This window comes from Stenella coeruleoalba, assembly GCF_951394435.1.
Source record: "Stenella coeruleoalba genome assembly, chromosome: 7".
Lineage (NCBI taxonomy): Eukaryota > Metazoa > Chordata > Mammalia > Artiodactyla > Delphinidae > Stenella > Stenella coeruleoalba.
Window position 1 is genome coordinate 105,723,750 of NC_137153.1, and position 13,648 is coordinate 105,737,397.

The 13,648-nt window shown below is 43.5% G+C and overlaps 1 protein-coding gene across 19 annotated transcripts in view; it reads right to left on the reverse strand.

Moving 5' to 3' along the window:
- ASTN2 (astrotactin 2) overlaps positions 1–13,648 on the reverse strand; it is a 1,502,867-nt gene that overhangs the window by 452,061 nt on the left and 1,037,158 nt on the right. For 18 of the 19 annotated variants that reach the window (XM_079927232.1, XM_079927229.1, XM_079927230.1 and 15 more), the window contains 3 exons: positions 11,927–12,011; positions 11,349–11,423; positions 10,464–10,601 (listed from right to left, as the gene is read on the reverse strand). In XM_079927232.1, coding sequence (XP_079783358.1) covers positions 10,464–10,601; positions 11,349–11,423; positions 11,927–12,011 — 298 coding nt within the window. The remainder of the gene's footprint in view (positions 1–10,463; positions 10,602–11,348; positions 11,424–11,926; positions 12,012–13,648) is intronic. The other variant, XM_079927211.1, reaches the window with a different exon arrangement.

Consider the following 13,648-nt stretch of genomic DNA (forward strand, 5'->3'; position numbering starts at 1 on the left):
TCATCAAGTCATCAGAGGCAAAACCAGGAGGACCTGTAAATACCACCAAGTTCAGAGATGGCAAATACCTGACCATCTGTCACCACTCCCGGCCCATATTGAAGGCAGGCTTCATGAGTTGATCATAACCATCTTCCCATCTGAGTCCGCCTGTAGCCTCAGAAATCCTCCCAACTTAACATCCTAGGTAGCCCCTGCCCATTTATCTGAGCTGGCACATGAGATGTCTGCTATCTGCCATCTCTGATTTAGTCCAACCTCTCAGGCAGATGGATATGCAGAAGCCCGGGGGGGATCTTGAAGACATGGGTTGGAGTAGATGTTCAGCTCATGGTCCCCCCACTTCCTTCTATGGCTGTGCCGTACACTGAGATCCTGTCCCCTAATCACAGGTGACTAACTGAGAGGTCAGCTCCTAACTCATGCCAGGCCAATAGATTCCTTCTCTAGGATTCTTCAAACTGCAACTCAACGAAGAAAAGCATTCATTCTTTGGTGGTAGGAGTACAATAGTCTTGGAAACTCATGACTAACACAACCCCACTATGGGGGTGTGAGTAGGGAGGAATGAAGACACTGTGGGATGATGCAGAGAGGAAAGTCAGAATCCTAATGTTGTATAATTCCCTCAACTCCCCTCATCTCTGTGGCTAAGCTGACCTTTCACCCTCCCATGGCAGCCTTCCGGTGCAGTTGCCATTAAGCTAATTTGAACTGGGTTTCTCTCTCCTGAAACCAAAAACATCCTCACTAATATAGAGCAGAAAGGGTTTCCACGCAACAAGTGGGAGGAAGACATGGTGTCCTGATGATGGAGTAAAGGTCTTGAGATCAGAAGCCTTGTGTTCAAATTCCAATTCATCCTCTTATCAGCTGTGCTATTTAGGGTCTTAGAACATCAGCTTCTTCATCTGTGAAATGGGGCTGGGGGTATAGAAATAGCCTTGGCCTTGTTAGATGACTGCAAAGACCACATATGAGATGCTATATAAAAGCCTCTGCCCCGTCAGCCAGGCCCAAAACGCTGCTTCTACTGCTGTCTTCTGTGTGGAGTCGGGACTGAAACTCAGACATCCCAACTCTCTGCCCAGTGTACTCGCCAAAAAAACATACTTTTATGTTTTCTCTCTTTCTTTTTTCCTTCTTTCTTTCCTTCTTTTTTCCTTCTCTCTTTCTTTTTTCACTGAAAGATCTGCAGTCCCGTTTCAACGTCAGAAGTCCCATTTGAAAAGTGTTTAACTTCTAATGCAGATATACCAAGTCGTTTCTCAGTTTCACTGTATCTGCAAAGCCTTCCATAATTCAACATCAAATATTTATTATTACATTTATTAAACTTTTAATAATTTAGCATCTCCTGCATGTAAGAGAGAAGCTTAGCTAACTGGTTCCCCTTTATCCAACTTGGGTCACTTCAATATTTATATTCCGAAGTCTCCATTTGGGTTTCATTTAGCAGAGGCTGTGCCGTGGGCCTCTGCTCCAGCCGACAGTCAGCGCCTGCTGCAGCCTCCCCAGGGGCAAAGACTAACAGAAATCTGGTGCGGAATGGTGTTTGAAGAGATTTACTGAGCCTGGGCGGAAACTCATCCTAATAGACTTCACTTTTATTAAGATCACGAAACCAAAATGAGGGGAAATATATATGTCGCTGGGCTCACTGGCTGAATGACAGGCGGCAAGGCTGTGAAGGGATGTGAGTAGAAGGCAGATCCATTGGGTGGGGACTGTGGAGGTCTTTGTATTCATGCTTCTCAGAGGGGCTTCATTATCCTAAAAGAAGGGAGGGGTGCAGGGGTGCAGGGAAAATTCCAATGCCCAAATCCCATGAGCCCAGCTGTGAGTGCCAGACAGATGCCCTGTTGCTTCCAAAGTCTCCCCTGACCCCCATTTAATCTTCCACGAGAACGGAATGGACTTCCACACACACTCAATGGACTAAATGGTCAACAAAGATGAAGACAAAAAGTCCAATGCGCCTACCCCTTAATCTCACAGAGAACCCCTTGCATCAACGGTAGCCAACATTTACTGAGCTCTCACCTAACGGGTTGAATTCAAATCCTGATTCTGCCACTCATTGCCTGGAACATGTCGGGCGAATGATTTAAACTTCTTGTGCCTCAGTTTCCTCCTCTGTAAATAGTAGTAACTCCATCATTGGGTCATTGGGAGGAATCAGAACTAATGCATGCAAAGCGCTTAGACAGGGCCTGATACAAAGTAAACGGTCAGTACACGTGAGTCATGATTATATCTGACTACGTACGGGGCTAAGAGTTTAAATGTATTATCTCATCAGTTTGCAAAAACATCCAAAGATACAATAGCAATGATCATCCCCATTTACAGACAGGAAACTGAGGCTCAGAAAGTTTAAACACCTTGCCCAAGGTCAGCTAGTAAGGGGTGGAGATGGGATTTGAACTCAGGTAGTTTGACTCCAGAGCCTTCACTATTCTCTTTGCCCAAATCTCCCTTCTTCTGTGTTTCAAGCAGGTAAGTGGGTTGCCTGTTGAAGTCCTCTTGCACTTTCAGAAAAGAACATCTGTGTGAGTAATTGGTGAAGCAGGGGAAAGTGGGGGAAGCTTCTTGGGGCTGAAACCATCTAATAAGGGCTGCAGAAGCCCACCCCTGTCTCAGCATCTCCCTGGGAAGGGAAGTATGCTTCTCGGTTGCCTACCATGCAAACACACACACACACACACACACACACACACAGTCACTTATTTGCAAAAGCTGTCAAGGTTGTAGGGAAGGCAAAGGCCAGACGTCTGAGTTTTACTCACCTCCAATAGGAGGGAGCATCTTGAGTATCAAATCACACAAGGCCTCCATTACGGGACTCCCCCCACCGGAGGCTCTGCTGCCCCGGGCCTTCCCATCCAGGTGTCCCAGTGTAACACATCACCTGCCTTGGCCGAGCCTCACCCCTGCCCACCCCACACACCCTGATGTCCCGCTGCTCTTACCCTCCCTTACTTCTGCTGTTGATGCCTAAGGGGATCAAGAGGAATGCAGGGGATCCCTTCTGTGTCCACTTCTGGGCCCTGAACTACGTCTTTTATCACCTTAACCCAACTGCATCATACAGTTATTTCCTTATTTGTACTAAAATGCTGACTAAAACTTCCAAAACTTCCCACGATAGGGTACCAGTTACGTGTAAGGTGCTGTGCTAGTTACTCTATCTACGTTGCATAATCCTAACGACAGCCATCTGAAGGAAGCACAACAATCTCTACCTTCCAGGTTCAGAAATGGAGGTTGGAAGAGGTAAACTGCCTTGGCCCAAGGAGTTCAGGGAGCAACTGTGGTACCAGGATTCGTATCCATATCTGCAGGAGTACAAGCCTATGCTCGCTTTCCTACACCCTCTTCCCTTTCTGGTCTTTATGTTTCCAGAGCCTACACAGTGTCCATCACACAGGGAAGTACCTAGAGTGCTTTTGTTGAGGGTTTCACCTTAAGATGGATGGCCCATGTTTCCAGAATACACTGTAACTGACTTGGGGTACTGCCTGGGCAAAAGCCAGATTATGATATCTGTAGCATCTGCACAGGAGCATCTGCTGGGGGCCCTGGAGTGGTGAATACACTCTCCTCAAGCGCCCTCAGAGTCTTTGCTGTCTCTAAGCCAGGTGGCCCAGAACTGAGGAAAGAGGGGGAGAGGAAGGAAATAGCATGAGGTTCCGTCTCCTCTCCTCTTCTCACTGTATTCTCTGCCACGTGCCCCTTGGCACTACCCACAAGACACACTGACCTGGACCCTGGAAGCTCCCGCGTGAGGCATGCCACTTCAAGACCCCACGCCCCATCCACGGAGCGGACATCCGTGGGTTTTGCCTTCTTTTGTTGTTGTTGTTCAGCACCCGTTTGCTGCCTGTCCTGATTCCCCCCTGCTTTCCCCCCCTATCCTACCTGCAATCTCAATCCACATGGTAAAGATCCCCCTACCCTTGCTGGTTTGAGAGTGGGTCAGTGACCCAGGTCTGGCTAATTTCAGGCACTGATTTGGGATATTGGCCAATGTCCCCAAATAGGCCAAACAGAAGCATCATAGCTTAGAGATGAAGAGCATGGAGTCAGGAGTCAGAGTCTCAGGATTCAAATCCTGGTTGTGTCACTTACTGGTCGTGTGACCACGGGCAAGTTATAAAATTCGCTGTGCCTCAGTTTCCTCATGCATGTAATAAGGCTAATAATGGGTAAAGATTAAACGAGTTCATTTCAGCAAAGTACTTGGGACAGGTGCCACGTAAGGAGGAGCTCTCACTGCTGTCACTCAGTGCCAGGACTTTTGCTTAAAGCTTGGGGAAACAGGATATCTCCTTACTCTGGCAACGCCCCACTGAGGCTGTAAGATTGGAGTTGTCGGTGAGAGTGTGCCCGAAGAGCACGTTAACCCAGAGGAAGACAGAGATGAGGGATGAAGAGAGACACAAATACTGAGTCCCAACAACACTGTAGAGCATATAAATCCTGCTGGACCCAAAGCCGTTGCCACCCTGGAGTTTGCAAGCCCTTCCATCCTTTGTTTTCTGTGGCAGCCACGTGAGCCTTCCTTTCTTTGGCTGCCTAGTGCTTTAGTATGCATACGTTAGTGGGCACTAGAGTAATCTGAGGACTTGTTAAACCAGATTACAGGCTAAACAAGATTACAGGGCCCACCTCCAAAATATCTGATTCAGGTCTTGGGTGATGTATGCGTTTCCTGCAGCTGCAGGAATAAATCACCACAAACTGGGATGGCTTAAAACCTCCGGAAGTCCAAAATCAGTATTGTGAGGCCAAAATCCAGGTGTTAGCAAGGCTGCGCGCCCCCATGAGGTGCAAGAGGGAGAATCTGCTTTTCGCCTTTTCCAGCTTCTGGTGGCTGTTGGCACTCCTAGGCTGCGGTTGTGTCAGTCCAATCTCTAGTTCCCTCTTCACGTTGCCGACTCCTCTGTGTGTGTTCAATTTCCCTCTGCTTCTCTCTTATAAGGGCACTTGTAATGGTATTTAGGGCCCATCCAGATAATCCAGGATAATCAACCTACTTTAAGATTCTTAACTTAATCCCATCTGCGAAGACCCTTTTTCCAAATAAGGTAACATTTACAGGTTCTAGGGACTGGAAACTGATACCCTTGGGGGTCAATGTCAGTCTACCAGAGATGGAGTCTGAGAATCTGCCTTTCTAACAAGTTTCCCAGTGATGCTGAGGCTACTGGTCCAGGGACCACACTTTGAGAACCAGTGACCTAGTGACTTCCTGCTAATACCTTGCAATTTCGCTCAGAGGTCCTCTCCTCTGTGAGGCCTTTCCTTTACCTCCCAGGTGAGATTAACCACCTCCTTCCTCCCTTGGGTCCCTTCTCTGCCTTGAACGTTTCCTCTAACCTTTGCAAAGGTCACAAAGTACAACACTGTTTTGTTTGCAATTTTGTCTCAATGCCCCAAGATCTTTGTCTGAACATTTCTCTGTCTCTGATACCTAGCCTGGCACATGGTAGGTGTTCAATAAATTCTTAGTGCTTGGAATCAAGAGGCCAAAAGAACAAGGAACTCTTCTGAATTCTATCCAGAATGAATTCAGTGTGAAAACTGTCACCAAGTGAGCGATGCTGGCTTGTATCCTGATGCCCCATTATCCTTTCAACATTGTGTAGGAATTAACAGTTTTTCACCATTTCATTTTCATTGATTTGAGATCACAGGAAAATCACTCAGGGGCTGCAAAAGCTGGGCTTTGCAGATGATTATTATTCCAGCCATAACAGCAATTCTTGCATCTGTCTTATAAGAAGAATCAGCTCTCGGTGAAATTGTGAAGCAGGCCCAGTGTGTAGCAATAAGTGTTGTTTGCCATGTTGTCTCTCTATGAGTATCTTTTATTTCATCTCTCAAGTCAGTCTCTTGTTCCATGCTCCTTGCTACACCATGAGATCCCTGAAAGCCAAGGTGGGTCTTATTCATCACAGTATTCCTATGGTACCTGGCACAGTGCCTGGCACACAGGAGGGGCCCTGCTACGGTTTTCAGAATTGAAAGGAATCTGCACGCAATTTAACTAGAGTTCGCTCCTCCACCTTTGTAGCTGACATCATTAGTGTCTCGAATGCTAAAAATCTCATTTCCAGCAGCTTCCTGCTGGAACGGGCCGAAGAATGGGAGCTGTCCAGGGGAGAGTTCATTTCCTTGGCCCTTCAACCCTTCATACTTGAAAGCCTTCTCTCCCACCTTAAATTCCACACAGACAAATCCTATGCTCAATTCAAGGTTAATTGCCAATGTTCTCTCTCCTGCAAATACTTTTCTAATTCCTTTGGTCAGGAATTCGTTCTTCCTTTTCCATCCCCAAGGCACTCTATGTGTACCGCACATGTGCCTCTTCGCTCATTCTGCAAATACTTCCATATGCATAAAGCCGCTAGAACTACCACACCGTACTAGATGGTATATATTCATTTAAGTCTTCCTCAAACCCCATGACAAAGGGATTAATGCAAACTCTCAATACTAAGACCCTATCGATTTTAAGGTATGTCATAGATTGGATGTGTCCTTTCAGCAAAAGAAAGAGAGAAAAATAACAACAAACATAATAACTGATGCTTCTAGAGAGTTCACCATGTGCCAAACTCAGTACTTTACAGGTATTATATCTTTTAATTTTCAGTACTCCCCTGTAGGGCATAGATAGTCTTCTATCCACATTATCCCCAAGGGCCAACAGAGCTTCAGGAAAGCTCACGCAGGAAGCAAGTGGTGGAGTTGGGATTTGAATTGACGCAGTTCAGTTGGGCTCTATAGCCTATGATTTTTTTAAAAAAAAATGAACACCCTTACCTAATAAACTTTATGTTTAATCAACATATGGCAAGCATAGAGAAAAGTGTGCAAATCGTATCTGTACAGCTTGATGAATTTTTATAGAATGAACACACCCATATAACCACCACCCAGATCAAGAAATCAAATATCACCAGCATGCTGGCATGTTTCCCTTCAATCACTGTCCCCTCCATCACCCAAAGGTAATCCCTCTTCTTTTTTCTAACATCCCAGATTCGTTTTTACTGTTTTTGATCTTCATTTAAACATACATATTCATTTGTGTCTGGCTTCAATAATTCAATTTTATATTTGTGAAATTCATCATTGGTGATGTGTCTGGTGGTTGTGTTCATTAATACTGAGCATTAATAACATTCTGCTGTTTTGTTTTATTTATCTACTATCTTGTTATTGATGGGCATCTGTGTTTTTTTCCCCCAGCTTTTTGGCGGTACAAACGAATACCACCATTAGTATTCTTGAACATATTATTTATGGTATCCTATTTGTAGGATATGTAGATGTTCAGCTGTAGTAGATACTGCCCAGTAGATTTACACAGTGGTCACACTAACTTACGTTCCTGCTATAAAGGTATGGGAGTTCAGTTGTTCCGTATTCTCACCAACATTTACTATCATCAATTGTTCTGGATTTAGACACCCGGGCGGGTTGAGCCTTTACTTTTGACTCTAACTTGCTCTGCCTCCCCTAGTTTGAGATTCCATACTTTCATAGTAATCTGTCACAGACTTAAAAACAAAACCAAAAAAAAAACAACAACCAGGAAAGCACCTTTTCATTTTCCTTCCCAATCCTACTGGAATGTTTATCTCTTCCTTCCTGACGTTGCTTTTTCCTTTAATCTCTCAGTTGTGATTCTCTGGCATATTATTGGCTATCTATAATTAAGATCTATTATTTATTAATTTCTAACATAGCATCTGACTGAAACTTATTAATTCTGTGAATGCCCAGGATATGCCTGCCTGAGTGGTGTCATGTCAAACAAGGTTTATTAGTGCAGCTTGGAAAACTCAACCTACACAGCACAGATTCTTTTGAATGGCAATGATTGCAATCTTTTATCTACCCTTACAGTGAAACCAATGGGTATGTGAGAGGTAAGATGAAGGTAAGACTTAAAAGGCTGTCTGCAATTGCTCCAAGCCCAGACAAAGACGTGTGGGCACCCCAAGCAGGATAATAATTTAGTGACCTAATCAAACCAACATTCTTCAAATATTTGAAATACATTTCAAATATTCTTCAAAGGGTCTATCCTGAGCCACTCTGCTCTGGTCCCGACTCAGTGAAGGCACACCCTCCATGTACCCAGGCAGAGCATTTCTAGCAGCTTAGAGCATCTAATCGCTACGGATCATGCCCTTCAAAGGTCTCACCACTTTCAATTTATTACAGTATTTCTTCCAACTACAAACAATATTGTCACTGAAATAAATTCTAGTACTATACTTTTCTCAATTTTGTTTTAATATTTCCAAAGATGTTTTAGAGTCCCTGTAGGTTGATATTCTGTTATTTTCCATGTCTGGTTTGCTGTTCAATGTAATAATTCAAATTGGAGCAGAAAAGCCAACTGAATTATCCTACAGACCATGGTCATTCTCAGCAGTATGACATAGAACTCAAACTTCCTGACTCCGCCTGCCCCACCATCACCAGTTTCTACTTGAACTCCACTGTAGTGGGAATTGAATTTATCTAAAATTGGTAATCCTGTACCTTTGGGAGTATATTACGTACCAGCATTTACACAGTTAATTATTACAACGATTCTTGGGAGGTGTTTCAATGAAATAGTTAAGAACATGGGTTCAGGAGGTGGAGAGATCATGGGGTGAAGCTTGGCTTCACTACTTACTAGTGAAGGTATCACCTTTATGCCTCGGATTTTTTTTTTAATTTGTAAAATAAAAATAATATTAGCATCACATTTGGGGTTGATATAAGAATGTAATGAGATAATGTTAGTAAAGGGTTTGGGAATGATCAATGGAGATGAGTTATTATTATTAGTAGTAGTAGTATTATCATCATATTCTGTGAGGTAGGCACTGTTATTATCCTCATTTTGCAAAGAAATGGAAAGTTAATAAGTTGCATTTGGCCAGAATCATATAGTTCATCCATGGTAGAGATGGGACTGTAACCCAGACCTATCTGACTCCAGAGGGAGTGTTACTATCAGCCAGTCTGACATTTATAACTTCACTGAAATCACACATTCAATGTCAACAGTACAGAACTCTGAGGAAAGCTAGTAGACCTTTGTTCAGTCGATTTGAGACACGGTCGTAGGGTCTCTTTGAGAATAATCCTTCAACCAGATGGTCTTTTCTCCATCTTTAAAATACGTAATGCAGAGAAACCTTAGCACATGCTCTACTAAAGTCTCACTGACCTCAATTCTATCAAAAATGGAAATAATGGTAATTTGCCATGAATCAATTTGTGTGTGCATGAAACCATCTTAGTTCTTAGTAATTACCACTTCATTTTCTAAGTGCTATCCCTTTAACTTTCTATCCTTTTTAAAATTACCCCTTCGGAGAAATACCAATAAAAAATCATGCTGTGTTCATCCCTCCATGAAATGTTGAGAAGGTGAGAATAAATAAATTGTAAAGCAAGAGACGTGGGTTCTAGGAGCTTCCTATCAAGATGTCATGGATATATGATAGCATCTTAAATTCAAAATGACCCGAAGACAGCTAGACAGGAGAATAACAGTCACTGGAAGTATGGGGGCCATGCTTCCATGTTCCAGTTCAGGAGCTCATAAGCTGTGTACAAGCCAGTTCCAAAAGTAAAATCAGAGTCCGTTTTATGTAACATTTAAATTCTAGAATTCTTCCCTCAATCAAATTGGGAGGGGGGGAAAAAAGGAACCTCCATTAGAAAGTTCCAGAATAGTGCTAGGATCAGATCTAAGACCACTGGTAAAATTAAATCAATAAACATTTTAGTAGCTGTCCGATATGTACTGGGAACTGGGGATTAAAAAGCTAAATAAGTTATTTGCTTTGACCTTAAAAGATTCGCCACATAATAAGACAGAATGATATGTAAGCAATTAATTAGAACACAGTAGAGTCAGTCTACAAGGAAGTTAAGTACAGGGTGCAAAACGTGTAAGGAAAGATGTAATCTCCATCCTTTCATGAGCAAAAAACAAATTCATTTGACCTGGACATTTCAGACCTATGGATTAGCCCAAAATCTGTTCCCGGTATCTGAGTCATGAGAGAAAGCACCTCATTCTCCAATCTTTTACCTTCATGACTCTCCAGTATACTATTAAGTAATCGTCTTTTATAAGAGAAGATCATTAAAGATCCCAGGATAAGCCAGAGAATGTGGTCGCCTCTCTCATGTTTTATATAAACCCCAAAGGGAAGTAATTATGTTGAAATATAAAGGCACTGAGTACCACCATGGAAGTCACTTTCAGGAGTGTGGAGCATGGCATATTGGACAGTGTTTTATATATCGACTAGGCAACTGCCTACTTCAACAACATGAAGAGTACTTTTCCACAGGAGTTCCTGAGATCCTGAAACAGAGGGGCTTCCAGGGCTCTAAGAAGCCCGTGGTACAGGTGCTGGAGATGACATCCCTACCTGACATCTGCAGGGTCTTCTGTGACGAGCACATCGGTCTTGCAGCTGGCCAGGGGGTTGATGGACAGCTCCACGGGTGGGACCACGAAGCTTTTGCTGACAGGAAGCCAGAGTCCTTGGCCCAAGCTGAAAGTAGACCTGCAATGTAAGAGTTTCCATTGGGGGACTCCCTGGGCAGCAGAGACAAAACAGAAAAAAGGGGCCCCTCCACCCTTCCCTTCTAGAACCTTCTCTCACTCCCCCACCCAACTGAGTCCCCTGCATTCTCCAAGGCATAATGTTGGCCAACTTTGCCCAGACTTGGATGGTCACTTCTTCACTCCGTTAATCATTTAGCCCATGCATTGTTCTCTATTGCTAGTTTTATTTTCCTGAGTTTAAATCCTGATTCCCATTTACCAGTGGGCTTTGTGAGGACAGGAACTATTTCAGCTCTGCTTTCCCAAGCAGTCCTGATAGCCAGCAGGAGGACCATAAGTGACTGCTAAGTCAGCAGGGGCAATCTGCACAAAGGTTAAGGGCATGGACCCTGAATCAATTTCACCCAAAATCTGATTCCCAGTTCTGCCACTTAATTTGCTGTATGTCTTCATCAGCTTAGGTACTGAAGTTTCACACATGATTTCATGGTAGTGGGAGGAAGAGGTTCTATGGCTATAGAATATTTTTAAACCACTGGACTAGATAATCAGTAATGTCTCCTCCAGTTCAAGTATCTCAATTTATGTCTATACCAGACAAATGGGAATTAGATTCCCATAGCAACTGGGGCCATTGCATCCCGGAAGTGCACAGGCTCGATAAACTAAGGACGTGCGTAACTACACCTCCCATCAGACCCTTCTCCATACCCCAGCGTCATGCCCCAACAGACTGTCAACTCACCTGAGAATCTTTTCAGGGGCTTGCTCCCCTGTCACCAGATCATAGCCCCTCTCGAGTGTCGTGTAAGGCCAGGGTCTGTGGGAAGAATTGAGACAGGGATAGAAGATGCTATTAGTCAGAAGCAGGTGGGATACCTATGTGGACAATGCTTGGAGTAGCTTTACAAACAATCAAATTTTGCAGAGGTAATTATTGGATAAGGCTATTTATATTATAAAAGGCTCCATTTCACCGAAGGACTCAGCACTTCAAAGTCCACTTTGTCCATTTTGGAGATTATGTATAAAAAACCCAATTCTTCTCCATTAGTCCACTCAAGAGAGTGGTCTTTGATTACCTATGGTTTGGGAGGGTGAGCTAAACTTCAGCCTTTGTTCTCTAGAAGATTCATCAATCATGTACCTGTAATACTAAAATGTGATTCAGTGGGAAATAGGATTCACTTTCCATCAGGCTTTGCAGGGACACAACTGTTGCAGAGGAAGAGTCCTCTTTGTGGAGCAGTTTGGGGCATCTGGTAATGCCATAGGGAAGGTGGGCCCTCCACTGTCTCTGCCCTGATGTCCTTGGCCACTCACCCTTCACTCTGTCCCCAGTCACTGCGCACACACAGGTGTCTGTGAACCGGGTCAGGGGTGTAGCCTTCATGACAGCTGCACTCTCCTGTAAAAGAGAAAAGGATCTTGTGAAATACTGCCTGCCCTTCTTTCTGGTTTCCTTGTTTTCTGAGAAAATAAAACAAGGTGGCTAGTTGTAGAAAAGGTCACGGAAAGAGGGTGTTCTGGTCTACCTGCCACTGTGGTTAATAAAGAGTTTATTCATTTGTTCATTCACTCACTTATTCACTCAGCGAGCCCTGACCACACTCCCTGCCGGGCTCTCTGCTCAGCCCTGGGGATGCAGAGGTCAAAGGTACAACCCAGATGCTGAAGGAGCTCGTGGCCTAACGAGGCAAACAGAAAGTAACCTGGTGGCTATACGTGGAAGTCCTATTTTCAAATATTTAAATTATGATAAAGTACACTTGCACGACAAGTGTAATCAGGAAATTGAATTCTCTCCACCTGAGTCAACTATTCATGTTCATTTGTAAGCCCCCAAACAAATGCCACCTCCTCCAAATACCTCTGATTTCCCCTTTTGGAAAAATTATTTTCATCTACCATCTCCAGATTTTATTTTGTTTTGTTGTTGCTTGTTTGTCTTAATGGGTTTCCTCTCCTCTTCCCTCCTCCCCTCACTTCCCTTCTTGTCCCTTCCCTTCCATCCATCCATCCGTCCATCCATGTATCCATGTGTCATTGTTTTCTGGCCATGCCTTACACTTGGTTGCACACATCCTCACTAGCATCCCCCACTGCCTTAAGTATATTTTCCCATTAGCCAAGCTCATTCTGGGGGCACACGTCTTGTTTCCTGGTGTATCTTCAGTGTTCAAAACTCTGGAAGGGTCCTACCTCCTTGCTACTATTAGTCTTGCTTCACTGTACACTCCTTAAGATTGGGGGGTATTTTTTGATTCAATTAGTTGTTAGATTTTCCTAAGACGTATTTGTAGAATGTTCCCAGATGCTTTACCAAAAATAGATTCCATTAAAAAAACCAAAAATAGATTCCATTAAAAAAAAGCTTGTGAAATACTGTACCATTCCTTAGTGCCAGTAGAGTATGATTCTTCATGAGGGTGATAATGTATACAGTTTTCCCTAAACTTATTTCACCTTGGAAGCCTTGCTGGTGAAACAAATCATAGATTAGTGTCCTGTGGAACACACTTTGGGAAACACTGGTAGGAAGTGCCCTGGCTGAACTCACTGCATAGAACAGTGTAGGTGCTCAACACTGTGAGTTGAATGAATAATTAACTATCTATGGCTTTGATCAATTTCCAGACTATTGCTGCCACGTTGCCATCTTCTGGTAATCACACTCATGCACATACCCAGATGAACCTGCAATTCTTCAGTCCTACGGTGATTCTGGTTGGCTTCACCCAAGCGTTTTCAAATTATGTTTCATGGAAACGTCTAGCTCAATGGGGGAGATTTAGGGACTTTGCACCTTTTAGATTTTAATGTTCCTTAAAAAGTTTTATTTTCAAATCTCTTTAATAATAAAAAAATGATGGCTAAACACTCAGATATTACATGCTAGAATTGAGGACATGAAGAGCACTGTCACTTTAAGTCTGGTTGCCAGGTAAACAGATTTTACGCAGACCTCATTAAAAAAAAAAAATTCTCCTGTCATCTTTGTTTCATTGAAGAGGACCCTGAGACTGTGAGTCTAGGTGCTAACAA